General features: G+C 41.5%; 1 protein-coding gene and 1 long non-coding RNA gene across 2 annotated transcripts in view; one reads left to right on the top strand and one right to left on the bottom strand.

Moving 5' to 3' along the window:
• Positions 1 to 24,405, bottom strand: part of LOC142072780 (uncharacterized) — an 86,389-nt gene that overhangs the window by 40,265 nt on the left and 21,719 nt on the right. The gene's annotated exons all lie outside the window — the stretch shown is intronic.
• OPN4 (opsin 4) overlaps positions 86 to 24,405 on the top strand; it is a 41,844-nt gene continuing 17,524 nt past the window's right edge. Inside the window, exons 1-6 of the mRNA XM_048858872.2 lie at positions 86 to 232; positions 13,164 to 13,306; positions 16,254 to 16,387; positions 19,091 to 19,294; positions 21,242 to 21,413; positions 23,259 to 23,420. Coding sequence (XP_048714829.1) covers positions 86 to 232; positions 13,164 to 13,306; positions 16,254 to 16,387; positions 19,091 to 19,294; positions 21,242 to 21,413; positions 23,259 to 23,420 — 962 coding nt within the window. The remainder of the gene's footprint in view (positions 233 to 13,163; positions 13,307 to 16,253; positions 16,388 to 19,090; positions 19,295 to 21,241; positions 21,414 to 23,258; positions 23,421 to 24,405) is intronic.

The following is a 24,405-nucleotide window of genomic DNA, read 5'->3' as shown; positions in this document are numbered from 1 at the left end:
GGAAACTGGGGTTAAATGTTTAAAATTCAGAGCAGAGCTTTTTTGTGACATCTGTCACTTTTGGAAATTGCTTTTATTTCATCCGATGAATATTCAATCCATTCGAAGGGGCATCTTTTGCCCCCCTCAGAACCCCAACTGCACCAGTACTGTGGAGTCCCTCAAGGGTGTCTGGAATGATACAGAAGCTAATGCCTACAAACTGGTGGACCTGCCTCCTGTAGCCCCAACAGTAAGTGTGGCACTAAATAGTTTTTCTGTGGATAAAAGCTATAGCAAATAGTTCTGCTGGTAAAAGTTGCCATTAAGGGACATGGACATCTAAGGTGTGTGTTGCCTGCTCACATTTAAAGGTAGCAATGCTCTAACAAACAACATAAAAGGAAACTTAGGAAATGTAATTTTTTGAGATTCTTGTAACGATTTTAACGTTATTGTCAGCAGGGTTACATGAGCAGATGATGAAGTGGAGTGTTTAATGTTATATACAGTATATTGTATACAGTTTAAAGTATATACAGTATATTGTAAAACTATCAAACATAGTCCACTCCTGAATGTGAAATGATTGGCTCAGCAGTTTAAACACAACCACCAAACCCAGGACAGTTCTATAGTAGGCTGTTGGTACAAAGAAAGGGTGTACCTGAATTACAAGAGCTGCTATTTTCGGTCACCTGTAATGAAGTCTGGTTGGAGTTTTTCCATGTACTTCCATGATAAGTTCTACCAGAGCCTTTTTTTTTACAATTGTTAAATTCTAAATAGAAGGAAACTGCTTTTTTAAAAAGCTTGAGGGTGAGGAGAATCTGTTGCACTGAAATTTCACTGAGGTTTATTCATTTGAGGAAATTAATAAAATGAGAATTTCCTCAGGTTTTCTAAAAGTCCTACAGCAACCAAAAACGAAATTAAAAAAAAGTAAAAAGCTCTTCATCAGTGCATCATTCTGGTTGCTCATATTTTGAAAATATGTCTGCAAACACTAGTAGGAATGGAAGTTCTCTTTGTTTGCTGTTTAAAGCAGCAGAGTACAACATTTTCTTCAGTAGCAACAAGTATCTGGACCATTTAAAAAACATTAATAGAAATGGGTTCAATCTGCAAAATTCAGTCATAGATTTTGTGAGCACTCATACTTGGTTTGGCCCAGTATAAAACAGGAGCTGTTTGCATAATTTGTGTTCAGGTTACAAACACCTGAGGGAAGGGGGGGTACTGAATTAGGTGTTTTGGTTTAGTCCAATATTTAATAGAGCAGAAAATATTTTCTTATTGATGTAATTGTATAGGAAGAACAAAGTTTGATTATTACTTTTTTCTGTAACAAAACTGATATGCACAATGTTTTAGAGGCCAGTAAATAGGTAACTTCTCTGTGCCAAGGAGCTTACAAGCTAAATTAGATGGATAATATGAAAGAGGATAGCAGACCACAGCACGGAGGGTGAAGAGAAATGAGAGAAAACAAGTGGAAAAGGAAAAAGTGCTTGACTGAGATCATGATTTCCCAAAAAACTTCAGACTTCCTCTGCTGAAAGACCTTTAGAAATCAAACCACTTTGCTTATATTAAGTTCTTTTATCGTTAAAATTTCTAACAGTTTTTAACTTATACACAGTTCTGCTTAACAGAATGCTAGAGGGACTGCATATCTTTTTCAGGATTTAGAAAGGAATCTGAGATGCAACACTAGTTGCACAACAGGACAAAAATCATACAGCAGAGAGCCTCACTGCCCACTAGACATTGGGGCTTAGAAGTTGACGTCACCCTGCTGAAACCATAATTGCAGTAGGATTACTTTCTTTGCTTCTGCTCCTAACCACAAAGAAAATGCCTATGAAAGCAAGCTCTGAAAACAGATCAAGGAGATGTGAGGAGTAACATGTTTTATCAGACATATGGGGCCTATTGCGATGGCAGAACCCATCGCCGACGTTCAGAATTTCTGCTTTGTTTATTTTTCTGGGATGTATAATTTGCTCCAGTCTAAAATCATAACTTGTAATAAATCTGGATGACTAAACCACCCTAAACTGCACAGGGAATTCCCCTGTCTCCGTTAGTATCAGCACCCAAATTTGGAGCAAGAAGAAGTGCCAGCTATGTGATTGAAACTTATTACCAAAATCTGAGGTATTCTTGGAGCCAGGCTATATACTCTGTTAAAAATGGGCACTTCTCTGAACTAGTGAATTCAGTTTGAAGCTAATTTATATCAGGAGGGCAGTAAGATCTTAGTTCCTGTTTGTTTTTTTCTTTTCTTGTTTTATCTTGTTATACATACTAAATTGAATGCCAAATTCCTCTAGTACCTCTGAGAGGAGTACTTGCAAAATGCCCTGATCCTGCTCTGTTTACTTCACAAAGCCTTTTCAAATGCTCTGTATAATTCTAAACACTGTGGACCAAACCAGGTCACTTGCATACAAAATCATGCTGTCATTTTTTGAAAAGAGATATACTTCTCAAATAAAGCCATGTGCACATAACAAGGCTTAACACGTGTATGCAGAGAGGGATACTGAAATACATTCAAGTCCCAGGACAATGTCCTGAAGATTCAGTTTCCCTGTAAGTGAAAATTAGATCTTGCATCATATCACTACTATTAGGAAAGTGTGAAAAGTAGAAAATCATTTCTTTTCACATAGAAAATAAATTTATGAACAAACAGTTTCATATATATGTCTGTTGCTGCAGACCTCATTCCCAACTTCAGTGGGACTTTTTAATAACTAAAGTCTCCAGGATAAGACTTGTTAAATGTATGGTTTTTTTTGGTTTACTGAGCTGGAAAAATAGAACTCTCTCTTCTGAAAATAGTTTGCAATTTATTCACTACACTTTTCCTTCTGTGTCACAGAGAAGGAAATGCCAGCGGGAAGAGTCAGACTTTAAAAGGGTATGTGTCCTTTCATTCGTGCAATTAAATTAATTTATTCAAAGGTGAACTGAACTTTTAAAAGCTCACTTTAAAATAACTGCTTAAGAGTCCATCTTATTAGAAAAATACATGTAAATGCAGTGCAGACTAGTGGTTAGAGCAGGGAACAGGCATCTGGGACTAACACTGGTTCTGCCAAAGACACTCACTGTGACATGGGGGAACTCACTTAGGGCACAGTTGTGCCTGGTCTTCTGCAGGTAAGGCTCCTCCCATCCTCTTCTCTCACACCCTGTGCCCATGTACAGGGACTGGACAGGATCCCATTGAAGAGTACAGGTCCTCTCCCTTCCTAGCATCCTTCATGAGTGGTAGATACCCTGGCTGCCTGAAGTTTGCCCCTCTTCTTCCCCAGCACTAGCCAGCGGATCTGGCCAGGCATAGAGGGGTGTAGACATTGCCCCCTTTTCGGGGTAGTCAACCAGCTATTGCATTCATTCCTCAAAGGTTCCTAGAGGAATTCTGCCTTAATTATAACCATTTAGGGCCACTGATATTTCATACAGAACAATAAGGGTCTATATCTTTTTGACACCTCCAGTGTCAGGTCTAGAGGAGTGAGATTTGGACAAAATTGTCTGGCTATCAAACACTTCCTTTTCTCCCAACCCCCAAAAGTAACCCAAGCCTCAGAAAAGCTTACTGCATATTAACTAAAAATATATTCACTTCTGTTTTAGATGTTGTGTTAGAGGACATTGGCAAGTATTAAGTTCACCCCTCAGAAAAAAAATACTGTTCTCCCTGTTTCTACTCCTTGTCTTCTGCAGAGTACCATCCAAACACCAGCCTTCACTGCAATTACAAATATATTCACTCTATGTTTTAGGTAGTATAGGCTTGATCCTGCACTCTTGTCACACTCCAAACTTCCATGGATGTCACTAGGAGTTAAGTGTCCAAGGAATGTGTGATATGCATTCACATCAGGAAACCCAGACTTGTCCCTTTCTTCTAGTGCTTCCACAATGACACACTTAAAACTGCTGGAAAGAAAGGTATGCTAACATGATGAAACTGGAATTCCCTGCCACAAGACTCTATTGAGGCACAGAGCATAATGAGATTTAGAAAAGGATTACACATTTATACGGATAATAAAAATATCTTCCTTTAGGGTTATCATATACAAGAGATAAAACAGCCTTCCAGCTTCAAGGTATAAACCAAATGTTAAACTGCCTAGGGTGAGAAGAAAACTACTTCTATAACTTACACCTTTCTCTAAAACTTATGGTACTGGCCACTGCCAGAGGTAGGACAGTAGTCTTTGGCCTGATCTGGTATGGCATTTTCTATATTCCATAGCAAGCAAACAATACCTAACAAAGCCTCCAAACCAAATGTGGTATGACTGCCAGAGCTGAAAACCTTGAACAAATTGCTGTGTTATTATCCAGGTTTTCATATATGCTTGGGTATTACTGTAAAACTAACCTTCACATTCACACATATCCCTGAAATGCAGTCCACACCTAGATGATTTGATTCTATAGCCCTTGCGTTGGTATAGCCCCTGTAATGGAGTGGGCTCCCTGCAATCTATTTCCTCAATGATTTTCACAATGTCAATATTTGTGTTACTGAGAGATGTGTAACATGTAATTGTCTAATACAATACGAAGGAAGCCTGCTTTTTCCCAATGAATTGTTTCTGCAGATTTAGTACCATGCTAACACATCCTCAGCACAATGAGCCTGTATGTATACTCAAAAAGAAAAGGAGTAAAGGAGAAAAGGAGCTGTAGCTCACGAAAGCTTATGCTCAAAAAAATTTGTTAGTCTCTAAGGTGCCACAAGTACTCCTTTTCTTTTTGCGAATACAGACTAACAGGGCTGCTACTCTGAAACCTGTGTGTATACTGGCACCCAGTGGTAAAAGCCTCAGATGCAAGTGTCTTTATTCCCTTCGCTCTTGGTTGGCTCAAGGAAAGCTGAGGGACATTCTTCACCTGCAGGAAGCCCTTAACCTTTCAGCTCACAGTTTTAGTTTCTCCATAAAACACTTGATATCCTGAGCCACGTTATATGAAACAAAAACAGCAGTGTCTGTTTTAAAGGGTAAAATATGTGGTATGCTTTGTTGTTTTTCTTGCCTCCTCTATAACCTGTATAGTGAAGGAGTGCTCCGTAGAAGAATACATAAGGGAACAGTGCTATATAGAAACTCAATCTAAATGCTCCCACAGAGTTATGCAATCAACGGGTAAGGTACCTGTAACCTTGCCTTGACAAGGACCACAACAATGGTTACTGCATTCTTTTTTAAGTACTAATACCTTCAGATGACAATGGGGAACAGAGACTAAACAAGGCCCGTGTGCTGTGGAAACAATAGACAAAAGCAATATGAATTGTCTTACTTCTTGATTGTCCAGCTGACCTGATTTCCTTAAGCAGTTTCTCTCCCTCCTCCTCCTCCTCCCTCCCCCGCGGCTTCTTTTGACCTATAATTCTATTTAGAAAATCTAGAGCCAGATTCTACTCAGTGATGCAAACATTTTGTTCCCCTACTGATGTCAATGAGAGCTATGTATGCTAACCCAGTTTTGAGCACTTAGGACCTGATCCAATGCCTTTTAAGTCAATTAAAGTCTTTCCACTTTCTTTTGATAAGGCCCTTACTTTTCAGGAAGAAATATGAAATGAAAAATGTTTTAAAAGTAGGCATTATCCTCCTAAAGAATGGCAAAACATTGGGAAAATTCAGATTGTAATGTAGATCCACATTTTGTGACTTTGGCCCATCTTTAATACCTCTCTACCAAAAATTTTTCTTTTGCCATTTATTATACATATACTTGTTATTAAGCCTTGACATTTACTTTTGGTCCTGAGTGATTTCCTTCCTAGATGATTTGTTTCCAAACTTGTATTTTCCTTTAAATAGCCTTCCTCTCTAATTGGACTTTACTTATTCATTGTATATGATCGTTTTTGTACTTAATCCTGGCTTGTAGTTATTTATTATTTTAATTCAAATCAAAGGCATTTTTGCAATTTGTTCTTTTTAACCATGACAAGTTCCTTCAGTTGTTGTACTTCTATTATCATGACCAAGGTCTGTGTAAAAAGACAAATACAGGCAAACACCACAGAAAAAATAGAGAACTGGTTTTTCATATAGAAAACCTTAATCAGGTCTGTGTATTATAACAATTAAAAATGTTCCAATCTCAGTTTTACTGTGTTAGAAAAGGAGATTTATTTTCTCCTTTAAAGTAATTTGAATGCAGACCCCTATTATTGATACAGTATTTTGTGTTACTGTACTGTACTGTCTGAGGGCCAAATTATGCAATCTCTACTCACGCAAAATCCCCATTTATATTTCTATGCTATGTGGCTGAGTCATACTTGCTGTAGAAACCTAAACTGTGAATTTCTCAACTCTTATGAAATTAAATGGTCAACCTTAATGTAATATTAATATTTTCCCCTACAGATAATCTGCCACAACCATGCCTCAGACAGCTTGCCATATGTTTAAATCCCATTAATGTAGAAATACCAAGGAATGTGGCTTACTGACTAGTCTAGCTGCAGGTAGGTCCTCTGTAAGCAAGCAGTGATAATCACAAGTAAAATTCCACAGCCACTCCTGTGGCCAGGTTTGGCTATCACTTACACCAGTCTAAATTCAAAGTATCCCCATTAACGCTAGCTGACACAGCCAACCTCAGAGGGCTAATTGAGAATAGAAGGTAGCCACTATTTGCATAACGTTCAAAATAATTGGGATGCCACTGACACAAAAGGGTACCACCATAGCAATGAGTGCCATGTTATAGAAGGAAACTAGAGGGGGAGACTGTGAGGTAAAGTCAGGAGGGGTTGGCCTCGGCCCAACTCCAATTAAGGTTGCCACCTGACCTCTTTTTAACCAGCCTGGACAGTTTTTCTCCTGAGTTGCCGGACTCAGGTATTTTCAAATTACTTGTAAGTTTCAAGTGAACCCCTCCTCCCAGCACATTGCAGCTGGCAATCATAGCTGCATGCACATAGAGGGATGCTGGCAGCTGCTTCAACTACAGCCCACAGGTCCCATAGCATATGTCTACACTGTAATGTAAGACCAGGGTTAAGGGGACCCAGGGCTGGACCATCTACACTGATTGTAATCCCTAGGTTAAGAATTGTCTAGCCCAGGCTTGAACCCAGGGCTCTGGTATCCACACTACAGCACATATACCTGAGTCAAATCAACCATATCCCAGATGCCCTAGTGTTCTCCCAAAATGTGGTCACTCTAGCCCTTTGACTGTGGTGCACCATAGGAAAACTTTTCTGTCCTCCCTGCACATTACAGGAGGTTTGAATAGACCACCAGCACACCCTGCCAAGGAGTCATTTTGGTCTGCACGCTTCCAGTTAATGTAGCCAACAACATGGAGGATGCATCTTTCGAAGAACTTCTGTTGCTTGTGCTTTCATCCTGTGACAGGAAACAACATTTAACCATTGCCAGGCAGGCCAGCTGCCATTACCACACCAAAATACCAGAAACAAGAGAACCTTAAAGAAAAAAGTGCCATGGACAAGTGCAAACAATGAAGCCATGTACAATACAGAAACCTCCCTACTGTTGACTGTCCCCTACATTCTCCTTTCCCCATGAACCTGGCACTGGGCAGGAGAGGGGTGCACTCAACTGCATGGGCCACTCAAGCTGTTTCTGGTCTGCATCACAGTACCACTGAGGGGCTCAGGCCATGATATGGGTAATGCAGCAGGAGCTGATGCTCTTGCGGCCAGTAGTGATATGAGCCACTCAAGCAATCCTTTCTGAGGAGCTCTGTCCCCCTCCCTCAGCCGCTGTTCCTGTTCCAGGAACTGTGAAGCGAGTGCCTGTTCCTGTGCTGAAACCCTGTCCTCAAACTGTGCAGCCAACCTGCCTTTCCTCTGGCTGTAATTCCCTTTGTCTTTGGTACTGGACCTGTATGTTGGCCCTGTCCAGAACTTCAACCATAAATTCATCATGGAAATGCTTTCCCTTGGAATGGTCTGTGAAGGTATCTGGGGACAAGCTTGCACTGAACTGTGGGTGAGCTGTGGAGATGCTGCAGCCAGGAGAGATTGAGGGGCCTGGAACAGGACAAGACACAGAGGGTTATAGCCTTAAATACCCCAGAGAAGGAGCACAGAACAAGTCCTTGTGAAACTTCAAGGCATAAAATGTTACTTTTCAAGACTGAACTTTAATAGATTCTGAGAGGGATGCTTTAAACCAAAGAAGCTCCTTGGACATGGCCTGATTAGTCACAGCGAAATAAGTGCAGAGATGTTACTTTTCAAGACTGAACTTTAGTAGATTCTGAGTGGGATGCTTCAGACAACAGAAGCTCCCTGGACATGGACTGATTAGTCACAGCGAAATAAGTGCAGAGACAATGGTAAGTTTAAAAATTCAAAGCTGTTTTCTTTCCCCCTAAAAATTGCAGAACTACTTGGGGTTGGGGGGGGGGGGCGGAGTCAGTGGCCATGTCACAAAAGCTTTTTCTATCATTTTAGGCCTTCCACATTTTGGAGGACTTAACAGTTCTTGTGGGGCCCAGTTGGCAAAGGGCGATGTTATTCCAAGCTGTTGGTGGGAAACCTGCAGTGTGTGCAATCGAAGTATTCAAACATAAAGTGACAGCACATCTATGGGCAGAGTGGATCGGTCAGCTACTAAGGAGGGCCTGGAAAATAAGTCCTTCCCTGAAATGTGACGAACTATCTGGAGTTCCTGCTTCAGGACAAGTTTGCAGATATCCACAAAGGGATATCAAATGATTTTGTCACCTATGGACTCCATTTAACTAAAACGGACTCGATTTGTAAATGGAACACACTGCCCCCTCCCCCAGTTCACTGTTTCCATGTGGTTCGTCAACTGCTGAGTGGTTACAGAGCGGCGTAGGTACAGACATGGCAATGTAAGGTTACTGTTTTTAAGAAACAGGAATGCCCTAGCAAAAGTCTGTGCCTTCCCAGTAAAAATTCACTTTCGAGGTGTGTTTACTGTTTGCATTTCCTGGTCACCATTTTGAACTCCACGGAGTAACAGGAGGGAAGCCAAGGCACTGATATACAATCTGCCACTAGCAGAGATACCCTGCTAGCTCGGGCTTCTAATAACTTTGGCTTTGGGTCCTTTGGGGGGCATCAAACAGCTCCTCTGAGTACAGCCCCACCAGGTGCCACTGCTGCATCTGTATCAAAGGCTCCTCTGGATCTAGTTTCAACAACAGAGTCATTTTGCTGGCCTCACTCTGCACCTGCTGCTGGCTCTCATTGGTCCCCATGCTGGATTCAGGGGCCAGCAGAGTACCAACCCACATGGGCAGGCTAGCATGCACCAGCATTGGCTCTATGCAGTCAGATCCCAGTCAAACTCCTAAAATGGACATGCTGTCAGCAAGTTGCCTGAGGTGTGGGTCTTGTTTTCCTGTACACAATCTTCAGCTGCTTAATCTGCTCCTTGCACTGGTCACACCATTCCAGTAAATTTTCAGTGCTGCCAGCTTCTTCGCTATTTGCTGGTATGCATGATCATTCTTCGTGCTCTTACTAAAGTCCACTGTTTTGAGGGCCTTGTACCAGAGATTTACCAAAATCTGGCTGTGCTCCCACAAACAGGAAGCAGTGCACTTTCCAAAAGACTTCTGTTCTGTCTCCATTGCAAACACAGATGTCTCTGAGGTATTTGCACCTTGGCAGTCAGAAGGGTTAAATGCCGACTCACCAAACTGCTGCACTACACCAAGGGGGGCTGTTTCCATTTCCCTAGAGTCGATTGTCCTCTCTATCCCAAGAATTGCCAAAGGAAATTGGTCCATGGGACTGTGGGATACTTTTGGGGGACTCCCAGAGCATGAGTTCAGTGGGGCAGCATCTACACTGAAGAGCAAGAGGGCTGAAACTCTGGGTCCCAGTTTGATGCAAGCTCGGACCCTCAGCCCCCACAGGATCCTGTGACCCTAGATCCAAGTGCAAGAGATTTGCGTGTAGACAGAAGGAGTTTTAGGTCAAGTCTGAGTCTGGGCTTACATTGCAGTATAGGGTATGACACTGCAGTGTATGCCCAGGGTTTGAAATGAGGCTCAAGTCTAACTCCCTCTTCTATCTATCCCAAATTGCTCTAACCCAGGGCTCAGACCCAGGGTCCCAGGACCTCGCTAGGGTGGAAAGTTGAGTCTGCATCAAGCTGGGACCCGGGATTCTAGCCCTATTGCTCTGCAATGTAGATGCAGCCCAATGGGATTCATGCTCTGAATACTCCAAAAGTATCCCACAATCCCATGGGCCTATGTTTTTGTCCTCTGGACAGTCATGTTTGGTGGACAGTCAAGTTTCCCCCCCTTCACCAGGCACAAACTTAGAGTTGTCAGGTTGTGGGTGGGCACTAGGAAGTCTGGGATATGGGTGGTTGGACGCGGGTCTGCATAATGCAGTGTAGCCCGGGGTGGGGAGGGGCACAGGCAAGTGTGGGAGTGGGTCCCACAGAGGGGAAGAAGAGAGGGTCAGTTGGGTGCCTGGGAGGGATACGGGGGAGTTGCAGTTTTCTGCCTCAGAGGTGGCAACCCCATGTCCTAGCTGCCTCATCCACTGGCAGGCCTCCTTTATTAGGATGGCTGCTATCAGTTAGTTCTAGAACAGATAAGGAGTGTTAGGATTAGCTGGCAGCTAGTGCTGGCAGGAAGTAGGCCTCTTCCTACCACTCCACCCCCACTTGCCAGGAGATGCATATTGTCTGTTCTGCATTTCTGGGAAGACTGCTATCCCTGCCCTCACCATACCACACAACACTCTTGAGAACCCTACTTTCCATCCCTTCTCCTGCATTCTTGGTAGGAGATGCTCCAGCTGAGCACTTCCATATCCCTCTTAACAACATTAAACATGACAATTTAGAGACATGTTTTCCAGCTGCTTCTACTAGTCTGGCCTGCTCCTGTACTGCACAGGAAATGGAACACCCCTCCCCTCTCAATTTGTTGGCAATCCTGCAGATAACTGCTGGGAGTGGGGAGCTCATACCTTCCTTCCTTTCCCCTCAGGGATTTGCTTGGATCATCTGTATTTACAGCAGGGTCAGCCTGCACAGCACTCCCTTCTGTCTCACAGCACCTTCTGGCCCCTTGTCTGTACCCAGATGGAGCATTGATAAGTAAACAATGGTCCCATAAAATAGAAGGGTCTTCCACCCTTTCTGGGCTTAGTTCTTTTATGCTTTCTTACAGATCACTGATTCTCAGGGTTCCCCAGGCCCACCAGTCTGGCTCTTCACAAGGTAGATCCTTATTTTCAGACTATTTCCTGGCCACCTGCCTGGGGTTTAACATGGCCACATGCCTCCCTCATGCTGTCCTATCCCCACAGGACTAGTCACAGGAGAGAATCCCCCTCCTGCAACACTCTTCCCCAGTGGGGTTCCCCTAGCCTTTTATGACTCCTTCCCACTTGGATCTGATAATTGACCCAAACCATCTGATCCCCAGCTGATCACGATCAGCAAGTAAAGTCATGAGACAGCTACTGACTGGTCACAGGAGAGGCTGTGATCTGGATAGTAGGCATCCTGTGCTGGGCTCAGAAGTGGGTAGCTGCATGTCAGCAAGCATCTCAACTTGGCTTTATTCTGGACCAGTCTGATTCTTGCAGTTCAGTAATCATGGCATGTGATGGCATCAGCTAACTCCCTTGAATTATGAGCTGTGATGACAGCACCCTCACCACCCCAAAGTTATTGTTCTGCATCTCAGAGTGGGAAAAGCTTGGTTGTAGATAAGAGAACTGAGCTGTTAATCCATGTGAAACAGGATTGCTCTTTGCTTTTTCCAGAGATCATATTAGCGTGGTCTGAGCTACTACTATTTTGGCACATGCAGATCAATGGCAGTGGAATAGGTGCAGAAAGATATTAACTGACCGATGAGTTTTAGCTCCTTCATCTAGGGGCCAGAGGTCTGATTCTGAATCACAGGAGCATTACCTATGATGGCTATGGGCTCTTTTGACCAGGTGATGTGCATCTCTTGGACTGTGAAGCCAATATTTTCAATCTGGATATATCATCTTGGACTGAGAACTGGTGGCAAGGCTATAGGCATCTGTGGTGGCTTGTCCTGGCATCAAGAGTTAAATTCCTTTTGGGGAGGATTAGAATTATTGCAGGAGAATAGATCCTTGACCTCACCTATGCTGAGGTGCAAAATACCCTTTCCTATTATTTAGACATTGACTTGTTTATGTCTGAAAGAGGTTAGGTCCCCATGTAGCACAATTTGGGATTTTCCTGCAAATTAGCTAGCATGGGAGGACTGTATCTTGCCTATGCTTCTGAATTGTGCTGATCCATTAGGACCATAGAAAGTTACATGCTCAGGGTATGCATGTCAAAAGTGGGCAGGGTGGTGACACTTTGGGTATCATTCCCCTTCCATCTTCCACTGCTATCAGGTCACCATGCCTCTTAGCTGTTATTGTCTAAGTCACAAAGTTGGGGCCATGATAAAAATGGAACTTGTATCGAACACAAATGTTTAAAAAAATGTTTGTTTGTTTTTTTCAATCCTCAATTTAATCTGTAAGGAACAGTGTTGTTCAACACTACAAGGTAATCAGGTCATGAGGGTATTAGTAATTCAGCACTGGTTAGTCAATGGGAGAAACCAGATTTCTACTGTATTAAAGGCTTGAATAAACAAGTGTTTATCGACTGGACTTACCATTTTCACTAAAGATGTGTAATATTTATTTATTAGAAAACTAGCCAATGATTTAAGGAAATAATAGAAATCAAACTTTACCACAGGCATTGAAATTCTCATCGGATGAAAATTACAAAGAACAAACTTGCTGTTATTTACAGCATTCCTTGAGGTCAAATGCAATAGAGTCCCAGTGTATTTCTGTCAACTATTATGTATTTTGTTTTGTTTTTGTTTGCTCCTTTAGATTTTCCAATCTCTGAAACACTAAACTGGTAGTAAAAACAAAAAAATGGCCCTTGATTCAAACGTTGCTGATACAATCATGCCTGCCATGTTTATTTGCAAAAGAGGAATAAAAATAAATGTAATTTGAAAGGGATTAGTTTACTCCAAAGTGTTTGTTTTTATCCAGCTTTTAACCTCCTTTATCCATCTCATCTCCCAGAAGAATAGCAGATGCTAGCACATTCAGTTAAGTACCACTGTTCATTTATGAATTCCTGCTTGTTCTGTAGGAAATGACAGTGCAAGATGTTCCTCATGCCTTCCCTACACTGGATGTTCCAGACCATGCCCACTACACAATTGGAACTGTCATTCTGATGGTGGGGATCACCGGAACACTGGGTAACTTCCTGGTCATCTATGCTTTCTGCAGGTACATATACATCTCGTTTGTTCTGTGTGTCTTAAATATTCCTGTGGATAGACTTTAATACTGGTGGGATTGTGTTAAGGAAATGTGGTACAGGAACACTATCATTATGATTGTACTAATTCAAACTAATGAGCTGTGCATCAAAGTAACCCAGATCCATGGCCTTGTATTTCTTATCTTGCATATGAAATAGGCCTTAATGAAAGGTGAAGTATAATTTGCTGCTAGTGGTTTTGATAGTGGAAGTATCCCAAACCAATCTCTCAGATTTTCGTTACAACTCCCTGTGATAGTTATGCAATATCCTGGATAAACCTTATTGAATTAAGTTAAACCTTATTTAAGTAAGCTGAATACATTTGGGAACCATTGTATTTAAAATGCAATTGTTTATGTGTTATTGTGAGATTGTATGTAACTTCTCTAGATGGAGGGTTTATGCTAATGTAATTCCTCTGGATATCAGCCCTTTGAAGGCCTGTTACCTATTCACAGGTCTCTTCAAAGGTTCAGACTGGATTCTAGAGACCAGTGGACAAAGAAAGGATGTTGGGATAAATAACCTGGTGGTAAACTGACTCAGGGCTTTTTGTTCAGATCCAGCAAATGGACAGGACTTCTGGTCCATAGAGGGCCCCAATCCTTAGGAAAGGGTTGGAAGGACTTTGGCCTATTAAGGCCCCATAAGACTGTGAGTGATGAAGTAGAAACCACATGAAAACCTTTGGGTAGGGCTTTCAAGGACTGCTCCTGCCAGAGGCCATGTTGAAAGGGTGATCTCTGGTGAACTTTTAGCATGCGTGTAGGTTCTTTTATTGTTTTTAGTGTTTTCTCTATAATGCTTTTCTCTGAAGAACAAACTGTGCTTGCTCAGAAAGAGCTATGTGATAACTTATAACAGTGGGCAATTCACCGTGATTAGTCTATGAAGAGAAAGCAAGTACGTCTGCTTAGACAGCCTGTCTTCCGATAGGAATAACACTTCAGCCTGGAAACACCCTGGTCAGATGGGACAGAGATGCAGATCTCCACCCAAGTGAAGAGATGGCTGGGAAGCCATAAGCCTAGGGGTGCTCTTGATGGACCATAGAAAGAGAATACAGGTGCAGTTGACCTGAACTACGACCTCCCCCGCATCTAACATTTTCTGTTATGTTTCATAGACTATAAGGTCAGAAGGGGCCATTTTGTGATCCTCTCGTATGTGTCCTCTGAGGACAAAACTCAGGACCTTCAGATTATGAGACTGATACGCTGCCGACTGAGCTAGGCTGAACAAGAGCATTTATATCAGATATTGACCCTTCTGTGGTGTTTGAGACTTGGCCTGCCCACCCAGGAAGATGCTACCATACAGCCTACACAGGGTGGGGGAAGAATACAGCAGCAGCTGGGAGAAGACTAGAGCAGTATTGTGGTGTGTCCCACTCTGGAAGAGGCAGCTCAGCAGGAAATCTGGCAGCAACAGCCGTGTCTGTGGTAGGGGACAGGTGTGGGGCTGGCTGTGTCTCTCCGTGGAGTTATCTAAAAATGTAGAGGTGGGTGGGGAGACTAGCGTAGAACTGCAGAGCTGGGGGTGCACTGATACTACACATACCCACCATTGATGCGGTATCAGTAGTTGCATAGCAATAACAAACCACCAACTGCCTAAAGGAGTTAGTTTGTAAACAGTAACTGAGTATTTTGCTGCCCCTAAAACTGCAATTGCAACAGTGCTTTAAAATTGGTGATTGTGGGCTGGTCCAGGGAACATCTGCCAGTTTCTCTAGGAAAACAGAACCTCTTGAGACAGCCTTGTAATGCACAAAGATTGTCAGGGGCTGGAGGGGAGTGACTGAAATGATGTGTGCCCCTGGAACAGCTCTAAGTTACACTGGGGGCAAAACAGAATATTTGCCCTACACACTGATCCTCCTGGAATGCATCTTCTATGCTACAGCTCTCAGGAGGTGCAACATATTATCTGGCCAATTGTGTCTGAGACTGAAAACTCAGGAAAGCAGCTGTAGAGACATTAGATAAAGTGTCACAATTTCAAACAGAATAAAAAGCCAGAATCATTAAGTACTGATATTAAGAACTCTCAATAGCAAATAAGTTTGTACAAAAACACTACAGGACACTCTATTTTATGTTCGCGCGAATAATTTATGGAGGTGGGTATGTAATAAGTATGGCAATAGGTCCCTTCAAACTCAGTGCCTGGTGCAGTGAACTGCCTGTCATGGAGAGGAGTTGAGATAAAATAAAATGCTGCATGTGGTATAAAGTCAGCCTCCTTAATCCCCATATTTGGAAGTTGCTGTTAATCTCATCAGCAGTGGAAAATGTCCCCTCAGCTCTGCATGACCCAGATCTAGAAAATCCATAGAGTACATCAACTTTAATTTCCTGTTAATCATGGACACAGGGTGCAGTGGGTCAAAGTATTCAGAGAACAATGTCTTCTATTCCTGTTTCTGAGCTGGTTATCAAAACCAGTCCATATCCTCTACTAAGGCACAAAGAAGTGTAAGGAGTTTGCTATTAAAATGATGGTGTCTCATTTAACTTCTCTCTTCAGGAAAATCAGAAGCCAGTTTGATGTAGCTTGACATATTCTACACCTTGATATTTGTGAAGCTGCCAGTGCTCACAGCAAAGAGCAATAGAGAGCCAAGGTGGGTGAGAGAATATATTTTATTGGACCAACTTCTGTTGGTGAGAGAGACAAGCTTTCGAGCTACACACAGCTCTTCTTTGGTTCATGAAGAAGAACTCTGTGTAAGCTCAACAGGTTGTCTCTCTCACCAGCAGAAGTTGGTCCTGTAAAAGGTATTGCCTCACCCACTCTAATATCCTGGGACCATCATGGCTACAATAACACTGCATACAGCAAAGAGCAATGGCATAATTACCCACAGATCAGCGCTTAGCAATGTTCCTTCTGATCTCTTCTCTGTAGGAGTAAGAGCCTTCGAACTCCAGCCAACATGTTCATCATCAATCTAGCTATTAGCGACTTCCTAATGTCCATCACACAGGCTCCAATTTTCTTCACTACCAGTCTCCACAAGCACTGGATTTTTGGCAAGAAAGGTTTGTACATATATCTCCTGAAAGATAATATAGTTTGTTGTCCATGGTAATGACTTCAAGTTAAGAATTGACAGTATAAGTATCAAAGCTATGCAAAACTATAGTTACTAAAGCCGAAAGCACATAAAAACTGCCTGGTTTCAAGTTTTGTTGAGCATTCAGGACTTAGTCCAAGTTTGTCAAAAGGTTTAGAACAAGCTTGGGTCTGTACTTGGAGTTATTTATATTTTAGAGGTATAGATATGATAACAGCTGAAATTTGACAGTTTTCAATGAGTTTGATTTTGAATTTTGGACAGGTGTATGACAAGGAGTTGATACAGATGCAAAAATCAAAATTTGTTTTTATCTTTGTCCTTTAAAAAGCCAGAGGAAATTACACTAAAAACTACATTAAAAGAAGGGTATTTAGGTTGTAAAGTCAAGTATTAAAAAGTTAAGAAATGCCAGATTTATGATTGTCTGTGTGACCTTCAGTGAGCCCCTTTGTGCATGTGCATTATGTTACAGTTTTAATTACATGATCACATACTTTTTTTTCTCTAGAATGTTTGTCTCCTTCAATGCAAATACTGGATGCACAAAAGGGGAAATCAAGTTTGCATGGGAAACCATAAATCTGGTATTTCCTAACTTCTGAGTGCTTGACTTTGCAACCTAAATTACTTTCTTCTAATGTAGTTTCTGTTTGTTATAAATATATTTACATCACAAAGTCTATACCATTACTGCAAGAATAGTGAGATAGAAAAAGGTCTTCTCTAATGTTTGATAAACAAACATATTCTCTCACAGCTTGCATTCACTCACAATCATCTCGCACCTGAATTTAAAAAAGAGAGGAATAAGGCCCAGGAGCACCTGCTCCCAGCATATCATCTGCCACTGGCACTAATTAACTAGAATATGGAATTTTTATCTTGATATTTCTGCTGCTAGAAAGCCTGACAATAAATGTAAGATTTTACAATATAAATATAAACCAAATATTCTCAGTGTGGTCAGTGAATATGCTTTGTATTTCACGCATTGGGTCTAAACTACCAAACATCCCTCATCAAACATGAGTTACTGTTGTTTATGTGACAGCAGTGCCCAAAATATGCTAAGTGAGAGAGAGGCATACAGGAAAACACAGTCCCTGCCCCAAAGAGCTTAAAATCTATAAAGACAAAGCCAGACAAAAGGTGGGTGAAGGGGATACAACATCAAGGAAAGTGATCTGGATAGGAAATGGAACATGATTTGGTTTATTTAAATATACATATGAACTATCCACCCCTGGTCCTTTCTCCCCCTCTCCTGCTTGGTTTTTAATGCATGTCAGTTATCTTTTTATTTTAAACTGTCTACTTTCAGTGTCTAATCCTTGCCTCTTAAACCTTGTCCAACTATCCTTTCCAGTGACCCATCCCTGATTCTCCACAGGCTCAAAGCTATGTGCTGCTTCACTGAGCTCTCCCTTCCCCCTGCCTACCAACACCAGAGTTTCAGATTTAAGGTGAAATCCTGGCTCCTTATAAATGAATGGCTAATCTCCCAATGAGTTCAGTGGAGCCAGGATTTCACCCTCTGTGTATGAGACAAATACACAGATCATACAGCCAATCTGATGGGGCCCATCTGTTATACGGCCTAAGCAAATCTGTGGAATAAAGACTCTTCAGGTGGGATTCACAAAGGTATTTAAGTGCCTAACTCCCACTGAAATCAATGAGAGTTAGGTACCTAAATACCTTTGTGAATCCCACCATTTGACTCTTTCCATGCAGGGGCTACTCTTCCTCTTGCTGCAATTATTTCTTGCATGCATGTGGTGGGGGAGGTGAACAAGAGGAATGGTATTGAAATGTTGGTTATTGTTGACTTGCTCATTAAATTAAGTAGATAATAACAAATGCTTGTTTCTGCAGTTCTTCATGTTACAAAACTGAAAAGACTATACACAGATGTATAAACAAACTGTCTAATCTCTAGAGCTGGCTGAATAATTAAAAGCAGACTTTTGAATATATTAATGAGTATGTGCTCTATGGGTGTTGTACTATTTGTATAATTGCAGATATTAATGAAACAGTTGGTGCATCTCAAACACTTCATGAATTTACACGTTTTAATTCCCATTCATCATTAATTATCTCTTAATTTAAAGATTTCTGTCCATCAGCAGAAAACAAACTGTGACCAATCATGTTCCACAAATAGCAAATAATTAAAGTAAACAACTGACAACCAATCCATTGTCTGAATTATTTATTGAAACTATGCTGACCTCCTCTTGGGATATGAGTTGCTCCACGGTATCTGAGTGACTACAGAAATAGGTCTTTCCATGGGAATTAGAGTAAAATGAAAACTAAATGAGCTGCCATGGGATCTCTGAAATACTCCCACTAGAAACTTCAGAAGTTGAAAAGTGAATGTTAAGTGAATATATATTAAGTCACTGTCTTGAATAATAAAGGCAGGTAAATCTTTGAAGTTTACATCCATGAATAATATAATTAGCAAGGCCAGCCCACAGTTGGAAAGTATATTGCTGCTGGAAAAGTGAACTTCCTGTTGCTTTAAGAGTTCTGAAAGTAATTAGGTAATGTGTTACTAGCCTAAGGCCACAGGATAAGTGGTCTCCCAGGAATACGTGTATAACCAGCATGGATGGTTAAAACTGTTGGTTAACCCTATTGTACTCTCCATTGAAAGGCTGTGAACTGTATGCCTTCTGTGGAGCCCTTTTTGGCATTACATCCATGATCACATTGATGGCAATCGCACTGGACAGATATTTTGTGATCACACGACCACTGGCCTCCATTGTGGTGATGTCCAAGAAGAAGGCTTTGATAATTCTTCTAGGAGTCTGGCTGTACTCTTTGGCTTGGAGCCTCCCACCCTTCTTTGGATGGAGTAAGTGAGATAGAATTCAAGTCTATTTTCTGATACCAGGAGAAAATGGGGGGATTAAAGAATGGTCTATTAGACACAAGGATGAATAAACAGAATTTACATATTAAGATGAAGTTTGAAGAAATCACTGTGAAGGAGATTGCTTATAGCTAATGAGTCTTAAGCAATTTAATCAGCAGAAAAGATTGCAGTGCACATATCCCACTTAATTATCTTACTTTGTCACTTTTGCAGGGAATCTCATTAGCATGCTGTATAAAAAACATATAAAATAAAGGGCAAAAAATAATGCAAAACAGGCTTCCCTAAGAGTGCATAATCTTCTGCAATCCAGCAGAGTTGAACAATAAAAAGTAAAGGGGACAGATGAGCACAGTTTTTAAGTTTTCAAAATGATTTTCAGTGCTCAGAATGACAGCCTGTGGAACCTGAATTCCTCTATTTATACCTTAAAGCGGTACAGTATGGGCAGGAAGAGTGCAATTTTCCACACCCCTACAATGTGCCTCAACCCGATTAGCAGGGACCAATTCTTGAGGTAAGAGTGTTGTTTACTCTCTGTGCCCATTTAGCCCTTGACATCTTAACAAAGGATGACAGGTAGTAGTAATTAGGTAGCTGATTTGCTTGCACACGTTAATTTTGTGTGTGTAAATTGGTATGTGTTCGTATTTCACATCTTGACAAATTGAAAATTTGGCCCTTACTGTTGGCTGAGATAGCACTATTTCTGTTTCTCTGTTAGAAACTAGACTAATACCATTAACTTGTTTCACTCAGGCCACCAACTTACAGTCAGCATTAACCTACAGTAGGATGAACTTGAACCTACCAGTTAATCGCCTAAGCTCCAACATTACCCACCCCTGGAGCAGGCCTGGTCCCCATTGGTGGGGCAAGGTAGGGTTAAATTGAGGTGAGAAAGTAGCACTTTCTCACTTGCCTACCAGGCTGTTGCAACAGGGTCAGACATCATTGAGTTATTTTTGTTATTCATTTTTTTCTCCCCCCAAATGTGTAGCATGCATAGTTGGTAAATTCCAGCTGTTTAACATTATGGCTTTTAGCTTAATGAGAGAATTTCAAGAGAGTAATATGACAAATACTCTTAGATGAGAGAACCTTAATGTGATGAGGCAGACTAATTACTTGAAGGGTATTATAACTGCTGTCTTATAATTAGATTCTAATAGTATCCATCAGACTGAGTCTCATACAATAATGAGACATATCTGAGCATAGCACCTGGTGCAATATTTTCTAGACCTGGTTCCACAGAAGTTAGCATTCTGGTTAAATGCTGGCAATTAAATTAATGATTAAAAATAGTTTGGTGCTGAATTTGCTTTATTCTTTAACTGTCTGACACAGTTTCTCTAAGGAGAATATTTCTTATTTCAGGTAGGAATGTGCATGTGTTTTTTACATTTATTTCATGGCAAAGTTAATTGGAATTGCACAGTACACTTCTGTTGTCTGCAGAATTTAAAAGAGCAGAGGTTAGCATAGTCAGTTTCGTTTCACTCCCAAGCAAGAGAGGTGATAATTTAAGAGAAAAATTGAGACATTTTAATGATTTTAGAAACATGGGTCTGATCCAAAGCCCAATGAAGTTAATGGAATGAGTCCCATTGACTAAAGTGGGCTTTGGATCAGGTCTGAAGGCTGGAATGAAAAAGAATCATTATTTTATTAGTCTAAAGATTGATTCATTAGATCTAGTAAATTCTAAGAGCCTATAAAGCAGTGGAATCAGTAATGGTAAGAAGTGCTTTAAAACAAGAAACAGGTGCCCTTATTAACCATCTTCTCTCTACCAACAGAGCCAGGTTTGATCTTTTTCAAATCCCAGGGATATGCTGAATTCTTTTTCCACTTGTTCCTCCACAGAATGCCCAATAAAAATCTTTTCATGGCTCATGTGTTTTTTTCTTTCTCTCTTCCTAGGTGCTTATGTTCCTGAGGGTTTGTTGACTTCCTGTTCCTGGGACTACGTGACCTTTACCCCATCAGTCCGTGCCTATACAATGCTCCTCTTCTGCTTTGTTTTCTTCATTCCTCTGATTGCCATCATATACAGTTATGTCTTTATCTTCAAGGCTATCAAGAATGCCAATGAGTGAGTTGTCAATAGTCTAGGTTTTCATTCCTTGCTTGGGGGAGAGCCTTTGTTTTTATGGGTTTATATATATTGTTTTATAAACCCCATAAAAACAAAGGCTCTCTCTATATAAAAGGCTATATATATATAAAACTTGCAACTCTATTTTAACAAGTTTTTTCCTTTAATGGAAATGGGTAAGAGACAAAACAGAATAGGAACAGACAATGAATTTTCAACATGGCAAAAATGTTAAATGTGTGTGGAGCGGGGTGGTCTCCAAGGTTTGGTACTTAGCCCGCATTGTTTAATACATTTACTAATGATTTGGGAAAAGGCGTGAATAGAAAGGTGAGAAATCTAGCAGATGATACAAAACTATTTAGGTTAGTCAAGTCTAGATAAAGTGTGAGGAACTTCAGAGAGGCCTAATAAAGCTAAGTGATTGTTCAGCACACAGGCATATTCAATGCCAGTTTCTTTGGTTTGCTTCAGCCACTTATGCCATGTGTACATGGCACAAAGTGGCCTTGAAACAGACAGGGATATCCAGTAGGGAATTTCCCTTGCATATGGGTCAACAGAAGGACTATGAAAGGACTCCCCTGCAAAATGTCATTGGTCTACAAGTGAACAGGTGGAAGTTGGCTATGAACTCTTTGTTAAAAAAGGTGCAGTGATGCAAGATGCAATGTGTTAAACCAGCAATTCTCAACCGGGGGTCAGCGGGCCATTTCAGAGGATCTGCCAAGCAGGGCTGCTCAGAGCCCTGAGCCCCGGTACCCAATGCTTGGAGTCCCGAGCCCCAGCACTCTGGGGGACAGAAGCCCTGATCCCAGACACCACACATGGCTGAAGCCCTGAGCTCCAGCACCCTTAACCCTGGCAGAAGCTGCCCAAGCCCTGAGCACCAGCAGAAGCTGCTCCTTTCGGCTGAAGCCCCAAAAGCCCGGGTGCCTCAAACCCTGGCAGAAGCCACTTGGAGGGCTGAAGTGCCAAGCCCTGGTGCCCCCCAGGTCTGAAGCAGTGGGGCTGAAGCCCTGAGACCTGGCACCCCGTGAGGCTGAAGCCCCGGCAGAAGCCACCCCACGGGGCTGAAACCCCAAGCCACCACCCACCCCAAGGGGCAGAAGCCCCAAGCCCCCAGCCCTTTGAGCCAAAACCCTTGAGCCCTCCATCCCGTGGGGCTCCCAAGCCCCTCCCCAGCAGCCTTGAACCCCCCACCCAACATCTGGAGCCAGAGGGCCCTCCCACAAGCTGTGGAGTTTTTATAGCATGTTGGGAGGGCCTCCCAAAGAAAAAAGGTTGAGAACCCTTGTGTTAAGCGAAGTGCAACAATTTGCATCAGGAATATGTGAAATCAGAACTACTGGAGTACCAAACCAGGGCCCGATTCTGCCATATTAACTCATGGTGAGCAGTACCTTACTACATGTTCAATCCCATTGATTTCAATGTATCTACTCACGTAACAGTGTGAGTAAGGGTGCCAAAATCTGGCCCTAAGAAGTAAATAAATAATTTTCTCCTTCCACAATTAGAGGTATCATGCAGATTAATCTGGGTATCTGAATAATCTGAAGCCTTATTTTGGAAACATATTCCTCACATAGCCCTCCATCCTGCTCCTGCTGAAGTCAATGGTTGTTTTGCCCCTGATTATTGTGAGCAGGACAGGGCCTCTACTGTGGAAAAGCAATTACACATAATCTACATACATCATAGTATATTACCTTGGGGGAGAGGGGCTGGAGAGGGTTGGCATGATCTGGTTAAAGACCAGTCCTTTGTTCTATTTTGTTAAGTTGTTTGCTCAATTTCTCCCATATATTTTGCATTGTAATTATGGTTTATTTCCCTTAGGGCTGTTCAGAACATTGGTTCTGATGTTAATAAAGTATCCCAGAGACAGTATCAGAAGATGAAGAATGAATGGAAAATGGCCAAAATTGCCTTGATTGTCATCTTACTTTACATCATTTCCTGGTCACCATATTCTATTGTAGCTCTGGTGGCTTTTGCTGGGTAATTATGAATATATTAGCAAGAAAAAAAATCAGTGAGCCCAGAAGGTGTGAAATTGTAAAAGAAGCTAATTATGAAAGGCCAAGTAGTTGTCAACTTTAATGCTCAACAATGGAAATGGGAAACCTTCACATATTCAGGAGTAATCCTTTGTTACACATTTGGTAAATGGAGCACATGCTGGTTGTAATTTTTCACAGTTTGATTTTTCAGCACAGAAAAGCTAATTATTGGCAATACATGAAATCATGCTAATTAATTCTAAAATAAAGTTTCACAATGCTAAAATATTTGAACATGACCATATGGCTATTCCAGGTTGCAAAACAGATTCGTAACTTGTTTTGATTTATTTTCTCTGGGCCTGATTATGCACTCACTTACACTAGTCTGATGCAATAAATCCATTGGCTGCAGTGGAATTACCCCTCAATTACAACAGTGTAAGTGAGCTCAATATCAGGCCCTATATCTGGCATAACTGGCTTTAGTTCTTTTGGTGCTGCACTGAAAAGTAACAATGGATGACCTAACCTGAAATATATTTCAAAAAATCTTGGAATGTGTTGCATTTTTTCCTCCTATTTAACTGTCAGCATTTTATTCAATCATTTTCAATAAAGACATAATGTCCAGTAAAAAAAGTATCCATTAATATGGACTGGTTAAGAGCAAGGGATAAGCAGTCAGACTCCTTCCTGGGTTCTGTTCAGGCTCTGCCCCTGATTTAATGTGTGACACTGAACAAGTCACTTAGCCACCCTGTCCTCCAACTACCTACTTCTAAATCGATTTAATATCTTAAAGCACTTTGATGTCCTCAGGTCAAAGACCCTATACAAGTGCAAAATAAAATAAATTAAAATTAATGATTATTAATTAAAAATTAGTAGATTAATACTTGCTGGCAGGGTTCCCTCCCCACTCTGAACTCTGGGGTACAGATGTGAGGATCCGCATGAAAGACCCCCTAAACTTATATTCC

This window comes from Caretta caretta, chromosome 7, assembly GCF_965140235.1.
Source record: "Caretta caretta isolate rCarCar2 chromosome 7, rCarCar1.hap1, whole genome shotgun sequence".
Taxonomy (NCBI): Eukaryota; Metazoa; Chordata; order Testudines; family Cheloniidae; genus Caretta; species Caretta caretta.
Note: the sequence above shows the minus strand (reverse complement) of the source record. Positions and strands in the feature narration are given on the sequence as shown.